Source organism: Lissotriton helveticus, chromosome 4_1 (genome assembly GCF_964261635.1).
Source record: "Lissotriton helveticus chromosome 4_1, aLisHel1.1, whole genome shotgun sequence".
Lineage (NCBI taxonomy): Eukaryota > Metazoa > Chordata > Amphibia > Caudata > Salamandridae > Lissotriton > Lissotriton helveticus.
In genome coordinates this window covers 1,407,698,755-1,407,724,632 of record NC_136063.1, presented here as the reverse complement: position 1 = coordinate 1,407,724,632, position 25,878 = coordinate 1,407,698,755, and the positions used below count along the sequence as shown (strand labels likewise).

The window sequence follows — 25,878 nt, the reverse complement described above, 5'->3', positions numbered from 1 at the left end:
AAACAAATAAAATAAACAGGTTGCCCAATACTGAAATAGTCATGTGATCTGACTTGTTAAAGCACCCTCAAATGCATAACTGGGTTTTCTTGTATGTCACTGCGCTGAGGTACCTGCACTCTCTTAGGAGCAGGAGGGGTTCTCTGTTCCTGACCCAGACATTTACTTCTAGGCAATGCAGGCTCAATTCTCCACACTTGTGTACCACTCTCTCCCATGGGTAACCCACCTAATGCCGAAGCGATCCATGATTACTTTGGGTACACTTCAAATGGCATTGGCAGTGAGGGCAACTAAGTCGAGGGTAGAGATGATCACCATTGAGATGAACAATGCAGTGGGTTATGGGCTGATGCTGATACTAGGTTTTAAACTAATAACATCTCTACCTTGCCATAGTTGAACAATCCCACACTCCTCTAGACCTTGTAGAAAGTATTACAGGAAGCCCTGATAAGGGCGGAAATGACTCAGGAAGGTCAACTTTATTGTCCTAAATTGAGCTAAGAACAATTGCTGTCCTTAGCTTGAGAGGAGGCAGACCACAGCACTTTATGCAGTCATGTATTACAGGCAAAACAGGCCAAGAAATCAAGCAATCCAAAATTTGCCAAGCACCCAGCTGAGTTTGTCTTGTTAATGCAAGTCACCTGAATAGATCTTAAAAGTTTTGCTGCTCTGCTTGCCAGATCACAATTGGAGCTTGACCTAGGAGAGATTCTAAATGATAAATGCAGTGAAAATTGCTGTAGACAGTGCTCTTGTTTTCTATGTACAGTAGGCACAAGCTATTGCATTTCAAATTCCGGCAGCAATTCTATTATCCATCACTATTTTTGCACAAACTAAACCAGGATCGTCGCCAGGTTTGCTATACATGCAAATATCAAGAAGTAGATTTTATACCCCTAGCATGGTTCTGCATATGCAGACAGGCATATTGGAGAGACGTTTTCACCATGCTAAATGATTTATGGACACAGCAATCGCGGTGACACCAATGGTGGCACTCCTTGGCTATGCACCAGATATCCCTAATGTGGCTAGGAAGTATGCTGCCCTGTCCTTTTACTCATAGCTAAACGTAATCTGATATGGCCTGGATGCATAAGCCAACCGTGAAGGATACAGATTGGATCAAACACATGTCAATGTGCAGGCTGAGACTTATGTCATGGTCCAACCTGCTGTGCGCCATCTTAGAGATGTTTGGGTCCTCTCAGGGCATGCTTCTCCAGTGTATGAGTGAGTGGAAGAGGGACATAAACAGGATGTAACGTAACAATCTACCTAAAACCAGACGCCCTCGATCGGTGATTGGCTGCCTTTGTTAGTGGTTGTACCTGTGAATTGCACTGCTGTCTCTCTCTTCTTTCTTTTATGGTATGGCTGGGCATCACATGGTGTAAAACGTTCATGATACTCAACTTCTTGCATGTCCATTGCATTATCTATTTGTTTACATTGTATCAATGATTGCTACACTGTTGTAGTATTTTGAAAACATTGAAATAAAAAAGAATTCCTTTGATTTTCCTTGCAGATGACACTGCAGGAATATTTACCAGAAGGAATGGATACAGCCGCCATGAAATGAACACCTACCTCCTTCCTGTGGTGATATCGGACAATGGCCACCCTGTCCAGAGCAGCACAGGCACACTGACCATTCGTGTGTGTGGCTGTGACAGCTGGGGGAATAAGCAGTCCTGCAATGCGGAAGCGCTTGTCCATCCCACTGGGCTTAGCACTGGAGCGCTCATTGCCATCCTCCTCTGCATCATCATACTACTAGGTAACCGCAGTGATAGTTTTGACTAGTTCAAACTGTTTTTATTTTGTTCTTCTGGAAAGTAAGTGGTGGAAGTTGAACATCAAACTAGTGTAGTTTGGCTCATTTTTCTTTGCACTTGCATTCAAAATAGGAGTGGAGGTGCTCTGTGTGGGTGCTGCGGAAGTGGGAGAATAGATGCTGCGGTGTGGGGCAGCTCTCTCTCAAAAGGCAATTCACCCTTTTATCCAGTGCCAAGTGAAAAGGGCTCCTTTTTTCTGAAGAAAGGAATGGTAAAATGCCATCCTCAAGTAAGAGTGAAATTTTGTGTAAATTATGTACGTCCTTGGTGTGATTTCCCTCTGACGTTATGCCTTCTGACCTCTTGTTTTGCAGAGTTCATTTTTGTTGGCTTTAGGATTTTGGGCACTTTAACCTTGCTGACCAGAGCTAAAGTGCATGTGTTCATTCCCTAAAACATGATACCTGTGGCTTATCCACAATTAGCATATTTAATTTACTTGTAAGTCCCTAGTAAAGTGCACTACCTGTGCCCAGGGCCTGTACCTTAAAGTGGGCCTGCAGCACTAATTGTTCCAACCACTTCAGTAGCCCATAAACATGGCTGCCATCGCAGAGCCAGTGTGTGCAGTTTTAAACTGCCTTGTCGGCCTAGCAAGTTAACCCTCCTGCCTGGCCCAGATCTTCCTTTTTATACATAAATCGCCTCTAAGGTAGGCCCTAGGATGTCCTAAGATCAGGCTGCAGCGTATTCAAATAGAAGGACATATACTTTGACGTTTTTTGTGTCCTGATAGTGAAAGACTATTCAAATCTTTGTTCACTATTGCAAGGCCTATCTCTCCCATAGATTAACATTGGGATTACCTTATTACATTTTATAAGAGTAATTACCAAGTCTGAAAATGCCACTTTTAGAAAGTTGTCATTTTCTTACTTTAACCATTCTGTGCCTGTCTCTGGTTGCACATCTGGGGTGAGTGACAGCTGGTCTTTGTGCATTCCCTCTAGACAGCCACAAACAAAGGGAACTTAGGTTTGCCTGATGGGCCATTCACATTGTGATGGGCCATTAACATCCTGATGTATTCTCCTGTGTAGGATGGGAGAGAGGAGCTGGCACCTGCACCTGAATGGCTGTGCCTGTCTCCCACACAAAGAGCTGCATACCCCCCTGTAGTGAATCTGAAGCCAGGACAGGAAGGGAAGGGATTATGTGCACTTCAAAGGCCTCTCATTGAAGTTTCCACCACTTCAAAGGCACAACTGACTGAATATTTTGATGCGGTGTTCGCACTGTTCTACTGTATTAAGTGTTGCGAAATACTTTACAGATTGCCTCATAAGTTAAGAGTGACTGCTCTGTGCCAAGCTACCAGAATGTGCCCACAGGTTAATTTAGGGTGTGGATCTGACCTACCCTGACTAGGCTTGTGGTTCTTATTTGGACAGGGTGCATACCTCTGCCAACTAGAAACCTAATTCTAACAATGTGCATATGTGTGTGGTATGTTCCCAACTGCTCTGAGAATAATGCATTTTTTTTAATTGTTGAGTTTGGGGAGGGCCTCTGACTCATAAGAAGAGAAGCCTCAAGTGGGTCATGATGCCACTCAACTCCCTCAATAATGGTAATAAATAGCATGTAATGTTAATAAATAGCATGTTACACTAAACATAAACCTACGTTTTTGGTTTATGCCACATAGGTTGTTATTAACAAAGTTTAACCATAACTAGAGCACCAGGGGGGTTAAATCTGTCCAATAAGATAGTATTACAATAACCAAGCCTTGAGAGTTAATTTCTTTGATACTAGAATGGAATATGAAGGCTGAGCTCAGCAGGGGCTTGACTGACCATCGGGGTGATCAGTGATGTCATTTGAGATTGCATCAGTGATGTCATCAATGATGTCATTTAACATGTCATAAGTGATGTAAGCAGTGCACGATGGGAGCGCAAATTATAGTAGCTCAGTAATCTATAACAGGTGAATCTCAGTGTTTTTTAGTTTGTAAATGTTAGTTTTATCATATTTCAGAACATAAATATAACTTCACTTTCACCTTTTTGTTTTTGAGTGAATATACTATGGTTAGATAGATAGATAGATAGATAGATAGATAGATAGATAGATAGATAGATAGATAGATAGATAGATAGACAGATAGATAGATAGATAGATTAGGGTTACCTTTGTGAGAGATGCATTTTTCAGAAACAGGAAAATGGTGAAGCATTCATATGACTCCCACAACAAGTTTATTACCTATAAAGATGGTAACACAAACGGAATCCCAGAACTTACAAATGTTCTAGCAGTGATCCATTTCTCCACTAGAGCCTCAGGTACACGTTAGATGGCCTCAAAGAAATACATTTGAACTAGTGAAACCTTTGAAATAGTCTTTGACAGATTTTTATAACAGACACTTCTGCCTTCCTGATAATTCATTTTTTGGAACAAAACTGTTTAAATCACCGCTGAAGGTAGCAATGTAAAGTACCAGACATTAAGAACCGCTGATAATCCCTTTTGTTCTTGAGACTTTCTTCTGGTTGTTTATTTCCATCATTGGGTTGGGCCAAAGCAGCAGAGGGCAAAAGAGCTCAGTAAAAGTGAGGACTATTTTAAAACTCTTGAAAAAGTACATTTACCTATGTAAGCCTCAGAATCAAATCCCCTTTGCCCATTCAAATGAAGATCCTTCAATTATTATTAAAGTGGAAATTCTCATGAAGACAATTCATTCATGTTGCAAAGAATGTGTTGCAATAAATTTGTGAAGCCGCAGAATGGAGTTCATTTTTTTTATCGCCGCGTATCACCGGATTTTATCGCAGAGATAATGTGCTATTAGCAACGCTTATCTCCAATGCGATAAAATATCCGGCGATGGCGGCGAAATGCGTGAATATTGCTGGGAATCCAGCGATATTCAGGCATTAACGCCAATAGGGTCTTAACCTGAATATCCAACTCCCATTGGATATACAGGTTAAGAAGTGGTCTGAGCAGGCGTTAGTTTTCAGCGATATTCGCGCTTAGCGATGTAAGCGACAGCTTTCAGTCGCTAACAGGTTGAGTACGCCCACTTTGCATGTTATTAGCGATAAATATCACTGACATGCAAAGTGGGCCCCAAACCGCTCGCTATCACCTAAAAGCTGTCGCTAACTGATGTTAGCGACTTCTTGCTAATAGGGCGATGAAATTATCGCTGCTTTGCGACTGAAAACGGCTGCAAAAGTTGCGATAATTTCATTTCGCACGACCAGTGGGTATGTGCAATCTTTAAAAGATCTTAATAGTAGGATTCAGCCAATTTGTCCATGCTCCCTATCTAGTTAGGCTCTGCAAAGGAAAATACAGCGATTTGCTTAAGATCACTTGATTTGGTCAAGTGGAAAAGTCAATATTAGAAGTTCATTTATGTGTTTCTACCGTGAAGTTTCGAAGCAGCCTCCTCTCCATGGTTCTCTCATCTGAAGACATTCTCGTCCTCCACATTTGTGGTGGAGTACAATGTGAAAAGTGCCTGGAACTTTCAGAAGATCAGATTTTGTGAAGGGTCAGAAGTGACAGTTTCCATTCATACTGGTATAAAAACAATTGTTACTGATTACAATAAAACATTTTTTTTACATGTGCATTCTTTGTGAAGCACGAATTTCATTCAGTATGTAATAACGAATTGTGGTCAAAATATGCATTTCTAATCAGCATGGAGTTGCTGTTGTTCTCTCTTTACTAGCTAGTCGGACTTGCAGCGGAAATCAGACGCCAGAATTAAATTTGCTGGCTTAGGAATCTGCTGCAAAGTCCAGCCATTCCAAGTTTTTTACCAGGTGTTTACCCGTGCAGTTTTCCATCATTTCGGAGAAAAAAAACATCACATTTTCTGTCTTCTCAAACGGGCGCAAATTGTATTTAGGCTGATAGTGGCCAGTGCATTGTAAGCTCCCCCCAGATTGCTACAGATGGTTGGCTGGGGCTGGGCAATGCTGTTCGCCTCAGCCTCCTGCCCTGCAGCAATTGGCCCAGACCCGGGGTCATATTTACAAGCACCTATCGCAATCGGAGCATCACTTTTTTCGACGCTCCAATGGCATAATGCCAATTTCCATATTCACTAAGCCACTTGGCGTGGCTTAACGTTACCTTGTAAACATGCCACTTCCCGCCTCAGTCCTCTGCGGAAAAGGGGCGTGCAATGCGCGTTGCTGTGGCCGTTCCACTGCAACACCCAGTGCTTTATAATGCCACCCCAGATTTACTAGGAGGTGTAAATCCGTGGCAGCGCCAAAAACTAACGCCATGCAAGAGCAGGCGTTGAAATTGGCGCACAAGGAGAAATGCTTTTATTTCTCCTCGTTTTTGCTTATTCTGCAGCACTGCAGCACACAGAAAGAGCAAAAAGCCAATAATGATTGTTTATGTGCAGGAAGGTGTCCATTCCTGCAAACAAACAATCATTAAATAATGCAGATTTGCCACTTCTATTTGCTACTTCTATGCAGCACAGATAGAAGTAACAAATAGCCATATTGTATTGTGTATGTGCAGGAAGGGAACCTTTCCTGCACATAAACAATCACTTCCTGCAATGCAGGCACCCTTGCATTATGGTGCAAGGGCACCTACGTAGGCACTAGGCAGCTAATTTTAACACCTGCGCTAGGGAAAACACAGCGGTGTGCCATATTGTAGTAAATGCAGCGCATCCCTGCGTTTTGAAAATGTCAGAACGCAGCGCTGCCAAATTTGGCGCAGATACTTGCTTCAACATTTTCTAGTAAACTTGCCCCTGGTGTCTCTAGGAAAGAAATGATCACATCCAGAGTTTTCAGGTTCGATAATTCTGGGCCCTGAAATTCTTGTGATTTAGACTGGTGTTATTTCACCCAGAGTTAACATTCCTGTGAAAAAACACAAATCATAATAAGTGCCTTACTGGGTATGTAAACATCTTTAATATAAGTAAGGAGGTTGTTATACACTTCACCAAATCTACTCACAGGGAGACGTACAACGAGTTTGATTTAATTCTTACACTTCCAAGTTTATTTTTCATGTAGGCATCCATGGAGAAAATACTTAGGACACCCTCTTTTAAAAAAAAAAAAATAAACATCTACATTAGTTTTCATATAAAACAATTAAAAGTGCCACCCACTAGGCTTTTCTAGGATCCCCTGTTGACAGTGCCAGACCATTGTATGTTAGTTCGATACCTACACAGGTCTACAAAAAAACTGTTTTCATCTGATTCATATATTATGAACACTTATCTGTTCACTTTAAATAGTCCTACCAGGACAATATCAAGCGCGAGATGTAGTTTACACATTGTTGAGGGTGTCTAATTTCTCTTCATTGCGGGTTCGTTTTAGCTCATTTGACGTTGCTGCACAATTCAACAACTCCCTTTGCCGCCTGTCAAAACTTCAAGCACCCCCGGATTTCAAACTCATGATTCTAGGAAATTGAATCCAAGCCAGCATCAGCATCATGAATTTCATTTCCACCTTTATTTTTTTTTAACCAATACCTCCCATAATAGGCATGGCTTGGTGACTGAATAATCTTTTCGTAAGTACCTTTATAGATACAATCTATTGTACAGGAGTGTGTGCATGTATCAATATTGACCTATAGTTTCACATTATGCCACAATTTAGGCACATCCATTAGCTAAATATTTGAGGGTCTGTAAATAACAGACTGGTGGAAAACAGTGATTTTGAGCTCATACTTTGGGGCTCATTTTCAAATAATTCATGCAGTGTAGCAAGTAAAGTTGTTGTGCTGTACAGCATTGTGTGAACATGAGAGAGTAGAAGTGCACCATGACTCCAAAGAAGTGGCGCAGTTCTGCCCACCGCACATGCTGGCGTACTTGTGGCTGCCTAGCGCCTACGCAAGCACCCTAGGTCCATAGTGCAAGGCTGTCTGCGTCAAGGTATGGGTAGTGTTTGTGCATGAAGGATATTCTTCCTTGTTAGGGCAGACTGAGGCAGGTGCACCATTTTGGCCAAAAACAATGTCTACAAGTCTTTGAAGATATGGGTTTGCATCAAAATACATGGGTTGATGGACGGAAGCACAAATGCACCACTCATGGAATGCCTACTTGACACAAAGTAATGCACTTCGGCGCAATGCGCTGCCTTGCATGATTTTTTTTTTTTTTTACAATGCAACACAAGTATCCACTGGCGGTGCTTTGAAAATACTGCAAAGTATTTGCGGCAGGTCTGCATCAAAACTGAAATAAAACCAGACTAAAAATCTTTGAAAATCTTGCCCTACATTTGCAACCTATGGCAATTTATCTATGCATATATTTCACTGAGCAAAAATGTTCCATAAGTAATATGCTTGCTTTTCTTCTGTTTTGCAGTGACCGTAGTGCTGTTTGCAACACTGCGACGTCAGCGGAAGAAAGAGCCCCTGATCGTTTCCAAAGAGGACATTAGGGACAATATTGTCAGCTACAACGATGAAGGTGGTGGAGAAGAGGACACCCAAGCCTTCGATATCGGCACCCTCCGGAACCCTGAAGCCATAGAGGACAATAAGTTACGCCGGGACATCGTTCCAGAGGCCCTTTTCCTGCCTCGCCGGACTGCAGCAGGCCAGGATAATGCCGACGTCAGGGACTTCATCAACCAAAGGCTGAAGGAGAACGACCTCGATCCCACAGCACCTCCCTATGACTCCTTAGCGACCTATGCCTATGAGGGGAACGGCTCCGTGGCCGAGTCCCTCAGCTCCCTCGAGTCTGTGACGACGGACGGGGATCAGGACTACGATTACCTCAGCGACTGGGGGCCTCGGTTTAAAAAACTGTCGGACATGTATGGCAGCGTGGACAGTGACAAAGACTCCTAATAGGTTGCCTTCATTTTCCACCCAAGCAATTTTCATTTCCCAAAAAACACTCTAAAAAACACATGGAGCAGCAAATTCCTTATATTTATCCACCGGCCCCACCAGGAGTGGGGCACTCTAGTCAACAGATTCAAATCGTCCTTTGGTTGCAGTCTTGTGTGACTTTCATGTTGGGAGACTTTCCTAGTATATTGTAAGAGCTTCCAAAAGGCAATTCTGTGTTCGTCATTGCGTTATTTCAGTGCCACCTCAGCAAAACCAGCACCCGACTCCCCATGCCGAATGGAAGGTAGAGGGTATTGAATGTTCTGCTTGCACCGACAGGATGGGTGCCTGTTATGCTTTCATATCACATCACCTTCCTGTGTTCAGGTTTTTCTGCTCCAATGACTGATCCGACTCCTGGAGGCCTACACGTTGTTCTAATGTAATGAAAAATTGTGCTTTCACCTCAGTATTATGATGAAAGTCACTGGCTTGCCAGGCAAATAAGCTGACAAGGCAGGAGGAAAACCTTGCGTCAGTTTATGATTTCTTGAAGGACTTCTAAAGACATCTTAATGGCCATTAAATGGTGTGGAAAAAAACACGTGCTTCTTCTGCAAACGTCAGTTCATCTGAGCCACCAAGGATTCGATTTGGCTGCTGTTTCTTCAGGGGCATAACGCAGGCCCCTCTGCCTCTCCTCGGGCGCAGGGGCCCCCATTCAGCCCAAGGCCAATGAATATTAGTGAGCTATAGGAGACTTGGGGGGTGGGCCCTTCACCTCATTCCGAGAGGGGCCCTATCATTTTACATTGCACATCTGCACTTCCTATGTGATGTAAACGAATGCATAAAGCACGAGCTCGTTCACGTCGGTGCTTGAGTTCTGCCGTGCCAGGGGGAAGTATGCAGTGCTTTGTATGTTCGCAGACATGGAAGCAAAAGTGGCCCCCATACCAGTGTACAGCCCTCCTACCGATGCATGCCATGCAGTAAGTATTGTGTAAGCCTGAGAAATAACTTCCCTGTGGCTGAAGGTCGGAGCTCTACCACCTCAGGAGAATCTGAATAAACTCCAGAGATGAGAGGGGCTCGAAGTTAAAAGGTAGTTTGTCCAACAATCCACACCTGCCACAAATGCGCTGGACACCAACAACACACGTGGCCACCTTTAGCCAAACAGATTATTTCCTTTTTATGACACTTTTCAAAGCCATTTCTCGGTATGTCAGAAGTTGCTAGATTTTTTTTCTATGTGACAATTTATAAGTGTTATTTTTTACCTTTTGTTTTTTTAAAATGGAAATGCATTTTTCCTTATGCGAAAACAACAAAAAATCATATTCCATAGACTCTCTCACAGCAGTATAAACCGGAGTCCATAATTGTTATTCACCACTGGAGGGGGCTGGCTCTGACGGCAACACCAGCCTTTTCAGAGAGCCTTGGAAATATATGAAACCATGAAATACCCGACCTTAGCTTGGAAAGACTGGGTGAAACCCAATATCTGAACTGAGCAGCTTTACCAGTTTGTACATTATTAGATTATGTGCACTAGTTAATGTCTTTTTAAGACTTGTGCCTTTAAAATGTAATCTTTGCTTTTTTTTTTAAAAAAACAAAAAAAACAAATGTGATCAGACATGTGACTTCCTCGGGGGTCTGATTTAAAGAAAAACATTGACATGACCTTTCTCTCGAGCTGGGTGGTGACGGGTGGGCGTGGTCTTTGGAATATTGAACTGAGCTCCCTTTGAGCTCATTTGTGGATCATTGGACTTCGGTTCTATTTGTGACGTCACACTTGTACACTCCCATAATCCTCCAGGTAAAATGAGACTGTGTGTAAAATGAATCCTACGTCCCTGGGAACCAAGTGTTATGGTCATTGCAATGTAATGAAACCCGAGTGTATGCCATGACGTCAAAGACAACACATTCACATTTTGTAGCTTCCCTACCATTTTGTCCAGGGTTTTTTGGTTCTTTGGCGCATTCATCCCACGTGGCTCACTGTTATACTCAAACCGATATGAGTTATAACAAGCTGATCAGTATTATGAAATATCTGCATTTTCTGGGCGCACACAGAAAGTAATGAAAAAAATCACCCTGTCCACTTTCAACAGGATAGTACGGGATACAAAAATAAAAAAAGTATTTGTATAAAATGAAAATGGTCTACGTCGTTTTTACCACCTATTTTATTTTGGAGACTTGGCATGAGTGTAAAGTGGCGCTGGGAAGGCAATATCCAGCACCTGGAAAGGAATGTCCCAATGTTCTAGAAAAATCGCAGCAGATTCTGGTGTGTTAATGAATAGCATCAGTGTGTGCCTAATTTGTGCACGTGTGTACAGGTGGTGGGCAACGGTGGCCAATTTTGGGGACCAGGACTTATTTTTGATCATCAGATTTCGACCCCAAGGTAGAGGAATAAAGGCAGAAAAGGGGAATAGAAAAATAGTGACAAGTGTGAGATAGATTGTGCGGGGAGAAAGAAGCATGATGAGGAATCAAAATCAAAACGACCCCACCTTGGCACTCAGAAACATCAGAATTCGGCAGCACTGGTGGCAGGCTCCGAAGAAAAACTTTGCACTTATTTTTTTATTTTTTTTTACAAATTAATCAGTGTCTTCAGGACTAAGGAACAGAAGGGAATTATGCACGGGTGGCTGGTGCTAGATCAGGTACATAGCAAAACTGAGAAGCTACCGGGGTGGCATTCAGCAGTGGGCACTAGACTGCTTCTAAAAGCATCGCTGGATGCCGGAGGACTGGGCAAGTAAAAATGGTATAGTGCCTAGGGAGGCAGAAAGCATTGCACCAGCCCAAAGAGGGGATAAGTTGTCCAATTCTGAAGTGTCTATGAATGTGTCTTTGTGTGGCAGCTGATGCCTTACATTTTGGCACCTCTCTAATTCTGTATGTCCAAATTCTTGCATTTTGTTGCAATGATTTGCACGCCACGCCTCTTCCTTCCTACACCCTCTTGCACTGCCTGCAAAATAAAGCTATTTGAAGAAATATTATGTTATTAGGAGAACACAAATTCCAACAACACACTTGTCCTTTTCCCCATCCCTCAGAAAGAGAAAATAAATCTAAGCGGTTCTTGAGAACATAGGATCTCATTTACAAAAAAATTACGCAACTCAGCACCGCAAGACATTTTGCATCCCCAAGCTGCGCAATTTGAAAAGCACAGGGATGCGCCGTGTTAGCAACAATGCGGCGCATCTGTGTGTTTTACCCTGCGCTGGCGCACAATTGGCTGCCACGCACCATTGCAGGCACCCTTGCATCATGTTGCAATCGTGTCTGCGTTGCACGGATGATTGTTTTTGTGAAGGAAGGAACACCTTCTCTCTTTCTATACATGCTGCAGGATGCAGCACGGATAGAAAGAGGAAAGAACGAGGTGAAACAAAAGTATTTCTCCTCATTGCGCCACTCTACATTCCCAGCTTCACAAAACATTGTAAATCTGGAAACGTGTCAGGTTCCATGGATGTTGTGTGGGAACACCCACAGCGACGTCTATGGAACGCCCCTTTCACGCAGAGAAATGCATGAAAGGGCCCATATTTGCAAGCCCATGAAAAGCCACACAGGGTGGCTTTACATGGCCGTATAAATAATGGCAGGCACACTGCGCCGCTGGTGCGTCAAAAGAAGTGACGCACCGGCGACGCAATGGCCTTGAAAATGAGGCCCAAAGTTGCTAATAGTGAACATATAAGGATTTTCAGAACAAGGCAAATTTGCATTTTGCCCGTTGGAGCACTCCTCATACTCTAAAAAAACAAAAAGCGACGAAAAAGCTGTGCGTTACAAGCAAGAAAATCTCCAGCCAGACTGATTTAAAAACCACCAAAATACACCCTTTTTATATGGAACTGTAGCATTTATGGAGAGCTTCCGGGGTTCTCTGTACAATTCCATGGGTTACTAAGGCATCAGGGCTGAAACAGAGGGTAAACTGGCCAGAATCCACTTCCAGGAGCTATTCTTGATTCAGAACTGACCCCCAGCAGTATCCCAGTGCCATGTGCTGACACTGGGACATGGGCAGTGCTGCTTGGACGCACTCACTGTGCTTCGCCAGGTGTAGCTGCAGAGGGCTCCTGTTTCTTTTCCAGTGCAACAGGCTGCACCGCGCCTCACTTCACAGCAGTCTAATTCCATTCGTGCTCAGGCGGGATCTTGGCTGGAAGCAGCTTGAGCTCATGAATAAGCACCGCTGGAACCACACAAGTGATTGGCAGAGCCAGCAGCCCATTGCAGTAAACAAAGATACGCTCTGTGGCGTGTCATTTCACAAGCTGTTACGAGATCAACAGCGTTTTTTAAAAAGGTTTTGTTTTCCTCAGATTCTGGATATCTGTAAGACGCGTTGCTTGCTCTGTAGAAGTGGCGGGTATGTCTGTCTAGGTTTGCAAGTACCCTAATTATAATTAGGGCTCCCGGTTTTATGGTATTTATTTTTTGGGCATTTCCGTCTGTATTTATCCATATTTATTTTTTGCTAATGTTAACTCTATTTATCCATATTTATTTGGGGTTTTGTGACTATGTAACCAATAAATGTGCATTCATGCGTGAATGCCAGATAGGTTCCAGTGATAGGAACGCCCACAGATGATAAATCAATGCACTTCTAAGAAAACATGAACATTTTAGTATCAAGGTTATGCACGTCTACTGTGGTTAAGCCTCTTTGCTAAAATTCCATTTTATTTTTTAACCCCTTACATGTCAATCAGCACAGCTATTGGCCTGGCAGTCATAACCGGCAGCATTTAGAGTCCCGCCACAAAAAAAAGGCCAATTTCCGTTTTATCCACATTTAAAAATAAATACAGACAGGACAATAAATGGTTTTCTGTCTGTATTTATCTGGAAAAATCAGTAAAAACGGAAAATAGGGAGCCTTAATTATAATCGTTCATGTAGCATACAATACAAACTGAAGTTGTTGGCGCTTATTAACCCCTTGGCTGTGGGGTGTTTTCCCCCCGCTGTGCGGGGGGGTAGGGGGGCCTCGCGCGGCGCCGCTGTGCTGTTGACGAGCTTGGCTCGTCATGAGGCACAACGGAGCTGCCCTCGTGACGAGCTGAGCTCGTCACACCACACCCGTTTTTAGAACGTTCAGCACAGCGGGGAATTTATCCCCGCGTGCGAACGTTCCAACGGCTGTGACGAGCTCAGCTCGTCATGAGGGCAGCTCAACCGTCCCTCATGACGAGCTCAGCTCGTCAACAGCACACAAGGGATTACGTGTTTTTAGCCTAGTTTGAAGTAAAGGGCCAGTTCTCAAACTTCTTGTGAAATTCAAGAATTGATGAGGAGTATTGATGAAGTAGGCCCATTACTGAACGAGCTATTTTACCAGGATTGTATCTTGTCTTCCCTGCTAACACAAGGATCTCTGCCAAATCCAATGGAGATATCTTACATAAAATACTAATCTCTGACCTTCACTTGCTTAGTTTGCTATTCAGCTGGAATAGTAACACTCTGAGCTATTTTAAGATGTGTCATACCGCCCACACAGGGCTTGCCAGCAAAAATACACATGGCATCAGAGTTATCCTAGCAGTATTACATCCTGAAACTTGCTGAAAACACAAACATCTTTGAGGAAGTTACTTTAACCACTGTGTCATACTAAAGCACAGTCTGTCACAAGTAAAGTAAATTAGAATACATTTATGATTCCATTTTATTCTGTTTCCAATTTGTTCATGGTGGAATATGTAAAAAATAATTCATAGGCTGACTCTCATGAACTTTGCCATTCGTAAGGCCACTTCTCATCTCTCCACACCCTTTCAAGGCCCAAATTAAGAGGCATATCAGCAAGGGCCTGCGATAATTATCGCACATTGCTTTTAGCGTGAGGATAATTATTGCAGGCTAACTCTGGATTCTATCGCGGAGACAACGTGCTATCAGCAACGCTTATCTCCCAAGCGATAGGAATCCATGCGTTAGCTGGAAAACAGTGTGATTATCGCTGGAAATCGTGCAGGGTGGTTTTAGCCATGTAATCAACCTCCTTTTGGATTACATGGCTTAGTCAGATTACAAGCAGGCGTAAGGAAAGTAGTGATAACTGTGGTTAGCGCTCCTTTTCTTATCACTCTGCTTGTTTGCGTGCAGCTTGATAGTTGGAGAAATGTCGGTTAGCGACATTTCTCCAGTTATTTTGGCACGGAATGCCCACTTTGCATTTCATTAGAGATGCAAAGCTGGGCGTTGTTGAAAGGGGCGCTAAATCAACAAAACATGCGATAACGTGTCTTTGCTGATAAGGCGTTGAAATTATCGCCACTTTTCGCACGAAAACGGACGCAAAAGCAGTGATAATTTCATCGACTGCTCATGGAGCTTCACCAGGTTGAGTTGTTTCTGAGTGGCACTGGTAGCCTTAATCATATTCTTATTCAGCATGTCTCGCTCTCTCACGAGGTCCTCGATGGCCTTCCGGTCCAGGTCCGCGTGCCTCTTCGCAGTGTCCAGCCCCCTCTCGAGACCAGTGATTTGGTTTTTTAGAGTCTCCCTCTGATGTTCCACTTCAATCTTCTGGTCCTCCAGCAGGCGGTATTTCCTCTGGATTGCTTCCCTCAACTTGGAAAGTTTGGCAATCTCCTGACGCATTACGCTTACTTCTTCCTGTTTGGTTTTGAGCTCTATCGCCCTCTGCTGGTTCTCTTGAAGAAGCTGCTCATTCGCTATGCTGTTTCCTTCGTTCTCTTGCTGGAGTTTTGAATTTTTCAATTGAAATTGCTCCAGTTCTTTGGAAACTCGTTCATTTAAGATCTTCTGTTCTTTGAGTTGTTGCTCGTTTTTCTGTAGCTCCTCTTTGTTCTTTAGCATGTACTGCTGCAAGGACTTGATTTCGGTCTGCTTGCTGTCCAAGTCACCTTGGACCTGTTTCAGCTCTTTCTCCAGTTTTTCTTTTCGCCGGATATCCCGGGAGGCCTCATTCTGACGCATCTGAATCTCCTGTTGGAACTGGGAAATCATTTGATCAGCTTCTTCTTTTGCCGCCTCTACTTCCTGTTGCCGGCCTGATGCGTCAGCCAGCTTTTGGCCCAATAATGGCTTAAAAAGCTTTGGAAAGTTGTGCTGCACTTTAAGCCTATCCCTCTCTCTATCCCCACATTTCTACTCTGCTCTAAATTCTGTCTCAGTTGTTTTAAAGAAATCTAGTTTGACAAGGTCCTGTACATATTAAGGCATTTACAACTGGTACTTTATTCTCTCCTAATGCAACATGTTAAAACACTCCCCGTCCACTCACTGCTAGCAGTTCATACATTAACGAAGACGTCCACACTTCTTTCAGTACACTCTTTATGTAGTTTTAAGTTATACAGTTGTATCACTCTAGCAGACTTACCTTAGGGCCTTCGTTATACAATTCAAAAGACTGCTGATTTAAAGTGCTGGTCATTGGTTGAAATCGAGACCTGAACAGCTGAAGTTTTTACATATTTTTTCACAAATAAAATATTTACATGATAATTAAAAAAAAAAAAAAAAAAAAGCAGTGATAATTTCATAGCGCCACCTTGCTGATATGCCCCAAAATGTTTTTGATTTCAAACACCGGAGGTTAAGAACATTACAACATGGCCTAACCCCACGATTGCATTGAAACCTGTCCTCTGAAATTCCAATATCAGTTACAGAAAGTGACTTCACAAAAGAGAGCCTAAATGAAAATACAACAAAACATATGGAATTTTAAAGGGTGCAATAGAGGTGGTGGGTGGCTACCAGAGTGCACTGTCGCCAACCTTTGTGCAGGATCCTCCAAAATCAGATGTGTAATGGATGTCCCTGCCTCCCCTGTGGTGCCTGGAATTCCATCTACTAAGGGCTCCCAATCATCCCGAAGTCTTAGTCAGGGTGGCTCCAACATTTGAGTGGAGGAGCATGGCCCCACAAGCCCCAGAGCTGAAAAATAAAAAGGTAGTAAGGTTTATTTATTACCATTTTATTTTTCAGCAACCCCTCTTGAACCAAGTATCAGGATGGGGTGAGTGAGGCCAGTGCTGCCGAGTGGCAGTAGCAGGGAGATGTGCACTTTAAAATGCACATGTCTCTTTGACTGGTCGTATTGGGACAACCAGCCAGACTTGTGCATTTGAAAGTTTTCTAATCTAGCTGTTTTAGTCAGCGGGGTTAGAGAAAGCGCAGGCCTCCAGTGCTCTACAGAGAGCTGAGAGAGCATGCTATATCCTGCCCTGGTGCTGAGCTGATGCTGTGATTGGGTAGTGCAGTTTCCTGGGGCCCTATTTATGAAAAGTGACGCATCGCTGCGTGAAAACAGCGATGCGTCACTTTTCACTGCGCTCTCCCTGCGACATGATTGATGCGTCATATTTATAATATGACGCATCATGTCGCAAGGAGTTACAGATACGTCAGTATTTCTGACGTATCTGTAAGCGCAAAAGTCACGCATTGCTGGGGTGTGTCACAAAAGTGACGCAACTCCAGCAATGCGTCCTTTCACATGGGGAAAGCCCCATGTGAAAGGGCTTGCGTCAGTCTTACGCCTGCTGGGAGGCAGGCGCAAGATTTTGACGCAACAGCGTCCTAAAAGTGACGCAGTGAAATCTCATAGATTTCACTGCGTCACTATTACGAGGCTTTTTGCGTGTGAACGCCCCCTTTGCATACATTATACCTGACGCAGGTATAATGTAGCGCAGGGGTTACAAAGTGACGCATCTGCTTAGATGCGTCACTTTGTAAATAGTGTGCATCAGGAGGCAAGTTTTACGCCGCCGATGTGTCACAAAAAGTGACGCATCGGAAGCGCAAAACTCACGCAAGGCCTCATAAATGAGGCCCCTGGTCCGGAGCTTACAGAAGAAGAGAAGACACCCGAGGGAGGATGACATTGTGCAGCAAGTTAGAAAGGTAAGTCAATTATTAGTATTATTATTATTTTTTGTGCCTCACCACCATCGGTACAAGCCAGCCACCACTGTAGGACACCTGTGAGGAAGCCATTCTGAGGCCTTGATTATGTGCCTCATTATTTAGAGATTCCTGTGCAAACCCCTGTTTGTGAGAGAGAGGTGTGGCGCAGCGGCCAGGGCGGCTGACTCCAGAGCACGGGGCTCACGGTTCGATCGCCGGGGGCAGCTTAGCCCAGCACCACGTGACTCTGGGCAATAGCTCGCTTAATCTCCCTGACTGCCCCCAGTGCCTCGAGACCCTTAGGGGTGATTAGTTCGCGCTTTACAAATACCAGGTTACAGGGATCGCAATTACAAGAATCACAATTTGCGGACACTGATAATTACTGACTGTAATAAAGTCCACAGCCCCGGAGTTTTCCCAGCTAAATTTCTGCAGGTTAAATCTGCAGAACTTGAATAGGTGAAAACTGGCTGTTGATTTCTTGTACATGCAGATTTTGCAGCGGAATACAATAAAATCCGCATCCAATTGGCCATGCTTGGAGGAAAAAAAATATTGGTTTGTATAAATAGCACACCACCCTCTGGAGCACCTACAATCAGGGCCTTAGTGAAATTTTAGAGGCACTTTGACACATTTTGCTGGAGAGCGCCATCACTATGCCAATGAGCAAAGTCACACGTTATGGTGCAATCTAGGTGGTAACTAAACTTGATGGATGCACATAACACTTTTGGGAGGTTAGAATCATTTACTATTTGGTGAATTGGAGGTGGGAATAAGAAATGGGCGCTCGTACCCATTTATTTATTTATTTATTTATTTATAGGCTTGTATAGCGCTGGACTCGACTCCCGAAGGAGTATCTCTGCGCTTTGTTCGCCCTACAGGTACAGGTGAGGTGCTCGCCAAATTGAAGACAGAGATGGAATCAGAACAGAAAGGTCTTCAGCATTTTTCTAAAGGCTAAGTGGCTGGTACACTGTCTGAGGGTGAGAGGTAATTTGTTCCAAAGGGTGGGACCTAAAAATGTTGAGCGCTGGGTTTAAATTGCCAGTGCTTCACATTGCCCATGATTTTGGCTACCATGTGAGAATCGATGTTATTACAGAAAAAATAAATATTACAGTTTTCTCACAGTTGCCTGCTTGAAACTGAAAATACATCCACTTATAAGTGGCATTCGCACGATTGAACATAGGATATATTGAGGCTAGAAATATTGAGATACACTAATATTGTGTGCTGAATATCCAGGGCCAAAATATTGACAGGTAAGTGCATATAAAGGAATTATAGATTTACTATTCATTACTCCACATCTATGCACCTTGAAGATAATATATTGTCACGGTACATATATGTGAAGTTAGGTATAGACAATCTATACATACTAACATTTTGACATTTGTCTACTATATTTGGTGCCATCAAGGCTCCTACCTCGATATTCTGGGGGCACACCACTCGCATAGAGTAAATGTTCCTCACAAAGCTTTACCTACAGCTAAAACAATTATCTTCTTGCTTTCAGACATTATAATTTTTTGTCAAAATCATAAAGTGGGACACATGGATGTCAATTCACCAAAATTCCTGGGGTAGCGCAAGTGACATCCTGAGTCCTTTATATCAAAATGACACAAAGAAAGTGGCATAACATAACCTTGGTCAGATGACATTACAAGAATTGATGCCATATGCACTAAGGTCCGGGTCGTATAGGAAGTAAAAAGAATGATAGGAATTTCTTGATTAAATAGGTGTGTTTATTGTGCCATTTCTTATTGGGTGTTGAAGTATGCATGTATAAAACAGGGGGTTATTTATATTCTTCTCATATTCTATGTATTTGTTATGGACATGGGGAACAAGCACGATGATCATGGTTTAGAAAATCTACATGTGTTGGACGATTGGTATTGTGCAAATAGGCGTTTAATACGTTGGAGCAATTCTTTATTAATTATTTATTATGTATTTATGGTATGGACGAACTATTCCCATATAAAAAAAATAACAAACAAAAAAATAATTGATGCCATAATACCTTCGAACCAGATGACATCACAGGAAGTGACAACACCCATGCTAAAAAATACAATAAGTGCAAATTTAGACAAGTTTAAGCTTAAAAAAGTAAAAAAAATCGTTTCTAGAGCATGTATAAGTCTATTTTAGACACTACTTATGTACTTACTAGGATGTTACCATGTTATGTTAAAGATGCATCAATCACACGGGTATACCACTGTACAGCAGATGATCATGCTATGCAGCTTAATTACAGCTTTACATGCCCAATTGGTAACCACAAAACCAGTCTCAGCTCCAAATCAACAGGCACAACTACCATTGCAATGTTCCTTCAGGCACATACATCAGGAACAAGATTGGCTGTGGCAGTAAAGGCTGCCTTTTTTATCGCAGAAAAAACACAACAGAGGCAGCAACAGCGAAAGCTTTCCTTACCAGACAAAGCATACCCATGATAGCAAGCAGTATGGCAAGCATTCATTCTAGAACCTAGACTATAGCTAACTCATTGAGCAAGCCTTCCTTGACTTCCATTAGCAGTAGATAAAACCATAAGTTCTATAGAAAGTTTGCTTATTTTGTGTGGTCCCCCCTATATTTTTCACCTTTTGCAGGACCCTTTATTTTTGCTGGCTTTAGGACACTTTACCTTCTAAGCAGTAGTAAAGAGCTCATGTTGACGGAGCCTTGCAGCGAACTGTTAAAAGCATTGCCAGGAACTGCTGTTATGGCGGTTCCTGGCAATGCCAGGTATGGGGTCATTTATAAATCTGGCGGGCGGTCCCTCCACCAGGGCTACAGAGTAATTTTCTCCACCGCTCTATGAAACAATGGGACATTCGCCAGATAAATTGGACCCTAATTCAGAAGGTAAAATCTTTTGCCAGGATGTACATGGCCGGTGTATGAGACCCACTCTCCTCCACGACCAACCTCAAATCAAACCTAGGTCCCAGTCGATCTTGACTATTGGCTATCATTGTCCCTTTGTGCTTTTTTGAGTTATTTCTACTTAAGAATTAATATCTTCGTCCTCCTTATTAGATTGTTGTCATTTTTGGTTTGGTTTTGTTTATTACATTTCTCTATTTTTCTGGTTCAGTTTGGGATGTTTATTGTTCTGCATTTGGACTTTACTCCTGTTTTGGTACTGCATACATAATTTAGACATTGCATAGCCCATGTTAAACCTGTCTGCTCTGTGCCATAGCTACCAAGGAGTTGAGCTGAGGTTCATTCACCTCAGAAGGCAGGGTATGCATATGGTAATGCATGGATTGTATAAAGTAAGTAATACATGCCTTAAAGACACTCAGAGTTTGTCTAAATATGAAGAAATCCTCACCAATATCGGCTTTGAATTCAAACATGGGGACGGCTCTCCCTGTGCAGAAGAGAATCAGGTATTGACACAGCAATCTCACCTCTACCATAAAGGACAGCTCTAACATTGGGTACGGAGATAAAGGTACTTAGAATGATGGCCTCTTGTATATCATAAATCCCTCTTTCCAGATTTTACAGGAGACCAATTCAAAAGTGGTTACACAACCAATGGTCACAGAAAACAGGGAACTGGGAAGACGTTGTGATTGTTACAGAAAAGGTATTATTCAAGCAACCAGGCCCCTCTTTGGCCATCACAACAGGTGTATCCCATCCAGGTTGGGGCACATAAATGAAGAAAATGAGCAATCGAAAGCAACAAAGTACTCAAGAATCATTAAAGTCTGGAACTCAAGATTGTATTCCTGGCACTGAAAAATTCTACACGGATGTCTGGGGAAGGTCTGAACAGATTGATTTGTATAGCACATTAATCACCTCTGAGGGTATCCAGGAGCTTAAGCAGGTGTTAAAGCATGTGGTCCTTGCTGAGTTATTCGAGGAACCTGGGGGCATATTATCAAGGGATTTAGCTCCGCTTTTTTGGCTTTAAAAGCCAAGAAAGTGGAGATAAAATTATCTCCCTATTACCTAGCTGTCGCTAACACCAGTTAGCGACAGCTAGTAGGAGATAGCGACCATCTTGGGCCCCGCTTTGCATATCAGAGAAATTTATCACTAATGACATGCAAAGTGGGCATGCCAAGATGTTAGCAACTGGAAACAGTCGCTAACATCGCTATCTCCTATTACCAACTTTTGGAGATATTCGCGCTAAGCGCGAATATCTCCAAAAGCTAACACCTGCCCTGAGCAGTTCTTAGCCATATTATCCAATGGGAGGTGGATAACATGGCAACATGGCTAAGAGCATTTGCTCGGTAATGCATGAATATCGCTGACTTTTCAGCGATATTCATGCATTTCGGCCGATTTTTATCGCTTAGGAGATAAACCTTGATAATATCAAGGCTCCTAAGCGATAAAAATCGTCGCTACACGGCGATAAAATTATTGCCGCTAAGCCAACTTAGCGTTAATTATCGCTAGTTGTTGGTAATATGCTCCCATGTCTTCAGCTTCTTGCAGAACTTAAGGAGTGAAGAGGAGGCTTTGATGTGTTGTGGGAGATCATTCTATGTTTTGGGTGTGATGTAGAATGAGCGACCTCCTGCCCTCCTTTTGTGAATGTGGGGGTGCGAGAGAGGCCACATGTAGGTGTGGGGCAGGCTGTTGAAATTGTAAGCAACTGTTTTGGTATGCTGGTCCGTTGTTGTGCAAGGCTATGTATGTGTGCATGGGGAGTTTAAATTGTATGCGTTAGTGGACAGGGAGCCAGTGGAGCTCTCGGAGGTGGGGGGTGAGATGTGGGTGTGGGAGGTTAAGTATGTGTCTTGCGGTGGCTTTCTGGATAGCCTGAAGTCTGTTTAGGAGCTGCTTGGAGATTCCGGTGTAGAGTGTATTGCGTAGTCGAGTCTGCTTGTGATGAGTTCTTGCATGACAGTTCATCTCGAGCTTTGTGCAACCACTTAAAGATCTTTCATAGCATACGTAGGATGTGGAATTAGGTAGCACTCACTGTGTTTTCTTGTGCTGTCATGTTGAGCTAGTCTTACAGGATGATCCCCAGATTTCAGGTGTGATCGGTGGGTGTTTGTGTTGGTTCTAGCTCTATAAGCCTCTAGGTGGCATTCCATGGGGAGATTTTGGTTTCCGAAGACCAGTACTTCCATCTTGTCGGAGTTGAGCTTCAAGCAGTTGGTTCTAATCCATTCTGCTACCACTGCCATGCAGTTGGGGAAGTTTGCTTTAATGGTGGTTGACTTGTCTGTCAGGTAGGGGATGAATTGGATGTTGTCGGTGTAGGATATGAGGGTATTGCCTTGGGATCGGATGATGATGGCAAGCTGTGTCATGTAGTCACTGAGAAGAGTCAGGCTGAGGGACTATCCTTGGGGGACTCTGTAAATCAGGTTCTTGATCTCTGATATGAAGGGTGGCAGTCTGACTCTTTAGGTTCTTCCCATTTGAAAAGAGCAGAGTGGATGGTCTGCATGATCATCACTGTATCTTCTATAGTGAGAATTCTCCATTCGGTCATATGTTCGTCTTTGTTGGTGATGGCCAGGTTGGCACTGAGATCACTAGGGTCTGGCTAGTGTGCAAAGTTGCTGTAGATCTATTCTATTTTGCTGTAGTAGAAGTTTGATAGGGCGTTGCAGAGTTTCTAGGCCGAGATGATGTTGTTGAAGGAGGCCAAGGGTGTGGTGAATTCCTTGACGATCAGGAAAAAGTCCTTGCAGCTGTTTGAGCTCCCTTCGATGCGTTCATCTAGCGCTCTTTTCTTTGTGTCTCTCAGTTGCTGGTGGTTGCATCTTAGTGCAGCTGTGCAGTTGGTTCTATTGGTGATTTCCTGGTTGGCTCTCCATTTTCTTTCTAGCTGTTTGTAGTGTCATTTGGAGTCACGGAGGTCCTCTGTGTACCAGCAGGTCGGCTTGTTGGATCTTGATTTCTTGTTGGATTGATGGGATCGAGGGACTCTGCATGGTTCTTGATCCAGTTGTTGAAGTTGGTGATGTCCTTGTTGAGGTTGTCCGTGGAGTTAAGTTGATCTGAGCTGAAGACGTTGACCCAGTCTGCTTCTGAGATTGTGCCCCAGCTGCGGCTGGGTGCATTGGCTTGTGGGAATTGACTTGCAGGTGGTTGATGTAGTTTTTGGTCCAAGTGAGTGGTGAAGTGGAGTTGTACTTGATGATGTCGCTGGTGGTGAAGATGGGGTCCAGTGTGTGACCTGCAGAGTTTGTTGGCTCTGTGACGAGCTGGGCTAGTCAAATGTTGTTCAAGCTTTCGAGGAGTGCTATGGAGCAGGGGTCGGTACTGCCTTTTATGTGGACGTTGAGGCCGCTGAGTTGTATGAAGGCTCTGGAGTCAATTGTGAGAGGGGCGATGAAGTCAGTTATGAGGCTGGTGAATGTAGCTTGTGATTTGGGTGGTTGGTATGAGGGTTCCATTTAAGGGAATGTTTTTGGAGATTTGCAAATTTTCCATGAATGGGGTGGCCCTCTCATAGGACATTGAGCACTTGATGGAGTTTTTGAGGATGACTGCAAGTCCTCCTACTGGCTTGTGAAGGCGGTCCTGTCATATGATCATGTAGCCCACTGGGATTGCCACAACAATGTCTGGTGCAGATGTGCAGGTGAGCCGGGTTTCTATGAAGGAGAGGTCGTCCGGTGCATTGCTGCTCAGTAGGTCCTGATCTCTGTTGCATGTTTTTTGAGAGATCGTGTGTTGAATAGCATGCATGTGAGTTAGAGTTGGTGTGCAGTTTTGCTGTGGGTGTGGTATTAGGAGGGGTATTCATAGTGTTGCTAGTGCTTGCATGGGATGTGTGGGTAGGCTGCTGCTGGTGAAGAGGCAGTGGTGTAGGTGAAGGTTTCTACCGTGGTGTGTGGCGTGGTGCAGTATGGCAGCAGTGAGAGGAGAGGCATCCCAGTACGAGGGTTCAAAGGAGCAATACACAGTATGGGGGGTGATTGGCCCAGGTATCGTGGTGCTGGGCATGGTCAAGGCCGGAATGGGCACACACGGGCTTGCTTTTGGCAGGCTTACTGTGCGAGCATGCGGAGGCCGCCATTGATTAGATCCTGGGAGGAGGTAGTTCGAGGGAACGAGAGGAGGTGGGTGGGACATTCTGAGACGCAGGAAGAAGGGGAAGATGCAGGAAGAAGCAGGTGAGGAGCCGAGGGGGCTGGAGGCAGGAAACAGCATGGGAGGGGGTAGTGGCCAAGGGTAGCAAGGGCCTGTGATGGGGAAAGGGGAAGCACAATATAAAAAGGCACAACATTGGTGAAATTATAAGTTAGAAAAGCTGGCAGGAAAGGCACAAAAAGGAGAAAATAACTGGCAGAAAAGACACAAATGAGGAAACAAGCTAAAGGAGCTGGCAGAAGGCAAAAAACGATGGGGTGAAGAGCAAAAGGATTTGGCAGAAAAAGGCACACAAAGAAGGGCGCTGGTAGAAAAAGGCACAAAAAGCAGGTGAAAGAGAAACAAGCTCCAAAAGGACTGAAAAGGGGAGAATGAAAAAGAGAGGCAAAAGCAAGAGGAGTAAAAGGAGGGAACAAGCTCCAGAAGAAGCAAAGCAGGGGTGAAAGTGGGATACAGAGCTGAAGTAAGAGATGAGAGGTGTGAGAGAGTGGGAGAGAGAGAGAGCGGCAAGGAGCGAAGTAAGAGTTTGAAAAGCAAGAGAGCCGGGTCCAAAATGACGGTCAGAGGGCAGGGGGGGGACGTGGCTAGCAGGCCATGTGAGAAGACGGGCACTGCTTGAGTTCCGGCGCTGACGGGGGCTTAATTCGGTTTAAAACATCCTGGGGGGTCCCAGGGTGTTGAATCCTGCTGCCAGTATATAACTGGCGACCACTGGTGCCCTCGACACCGGCCGCTTGCGAGGGCGGTGGGCACATCACCGAGATTCCCGGAGTGTGGCCTGCTGCGGGCGCGCGCAGGACAAGGCCGGGACCCACAGTAGCGAGAGAGGCCGAGATACTCGCTGCCTGCGCACCCGGAAGTCGTCGGGGGACCGGCCCGAGGACATCGCTGAGACGCCGAGAGGGGCACATTGCGCAAAGAGGACACTGAGGAGAATCCGCCGACACACCGGTCCCGGGGCGAGGACTGCGGGGGCCAGGAGGACAGCCGAGAGGACCAGTGTTGCGGTGAGCCACGCGGAGGGGTCTGTCTGCGGGAAGGACGGCTGAGAGTGCCGCCGACGGAATGGGAGCGGGGGCGATCTGGAGCCCCGGGAGGTTGGTGCGGCCTTGGGTTG

General features: G+C 44.2%; 1 protein-coding gene across 4 annotated transcripts in view; it reads left to right on the top strand.

Annotated features, from left to right (window-relative positions):
• LOC144829136 (cadherin-6-like) overlaps nucleotides 1–10,849 on the top strand; it is a 288,356-nt gene extending 277,507 nt beyond the window's left edge. For 3 of the 4 annotated variants that reach the window (XM_078687963.1, XM_078687961.1, XM_078687962.1), the window contains exons 11-12: nucleotides 1,544–1,795; nucleotides 8,200–8,836. In XM_078687963.1, the coding sequence (XP_078544089.1) occupies nucleotides 1,544–1,795; nucleotides 8,200–8,690 (743 nt within the window). In that variant the 3' untranslated portion in view covers nucleotides 8,691–8,836. Of the gene's footprint in view, nucleotides 1–1,543; nucleotides 1,796–8,199 lie in introns of all 4 variants that reach the window. The other variant, XM_078687964.1, reaches the window with a different exon arrangement.
• The last annotated feature ends 15,029 nt before the right edge of the window (nucleotides 10,850–25,878 follow it).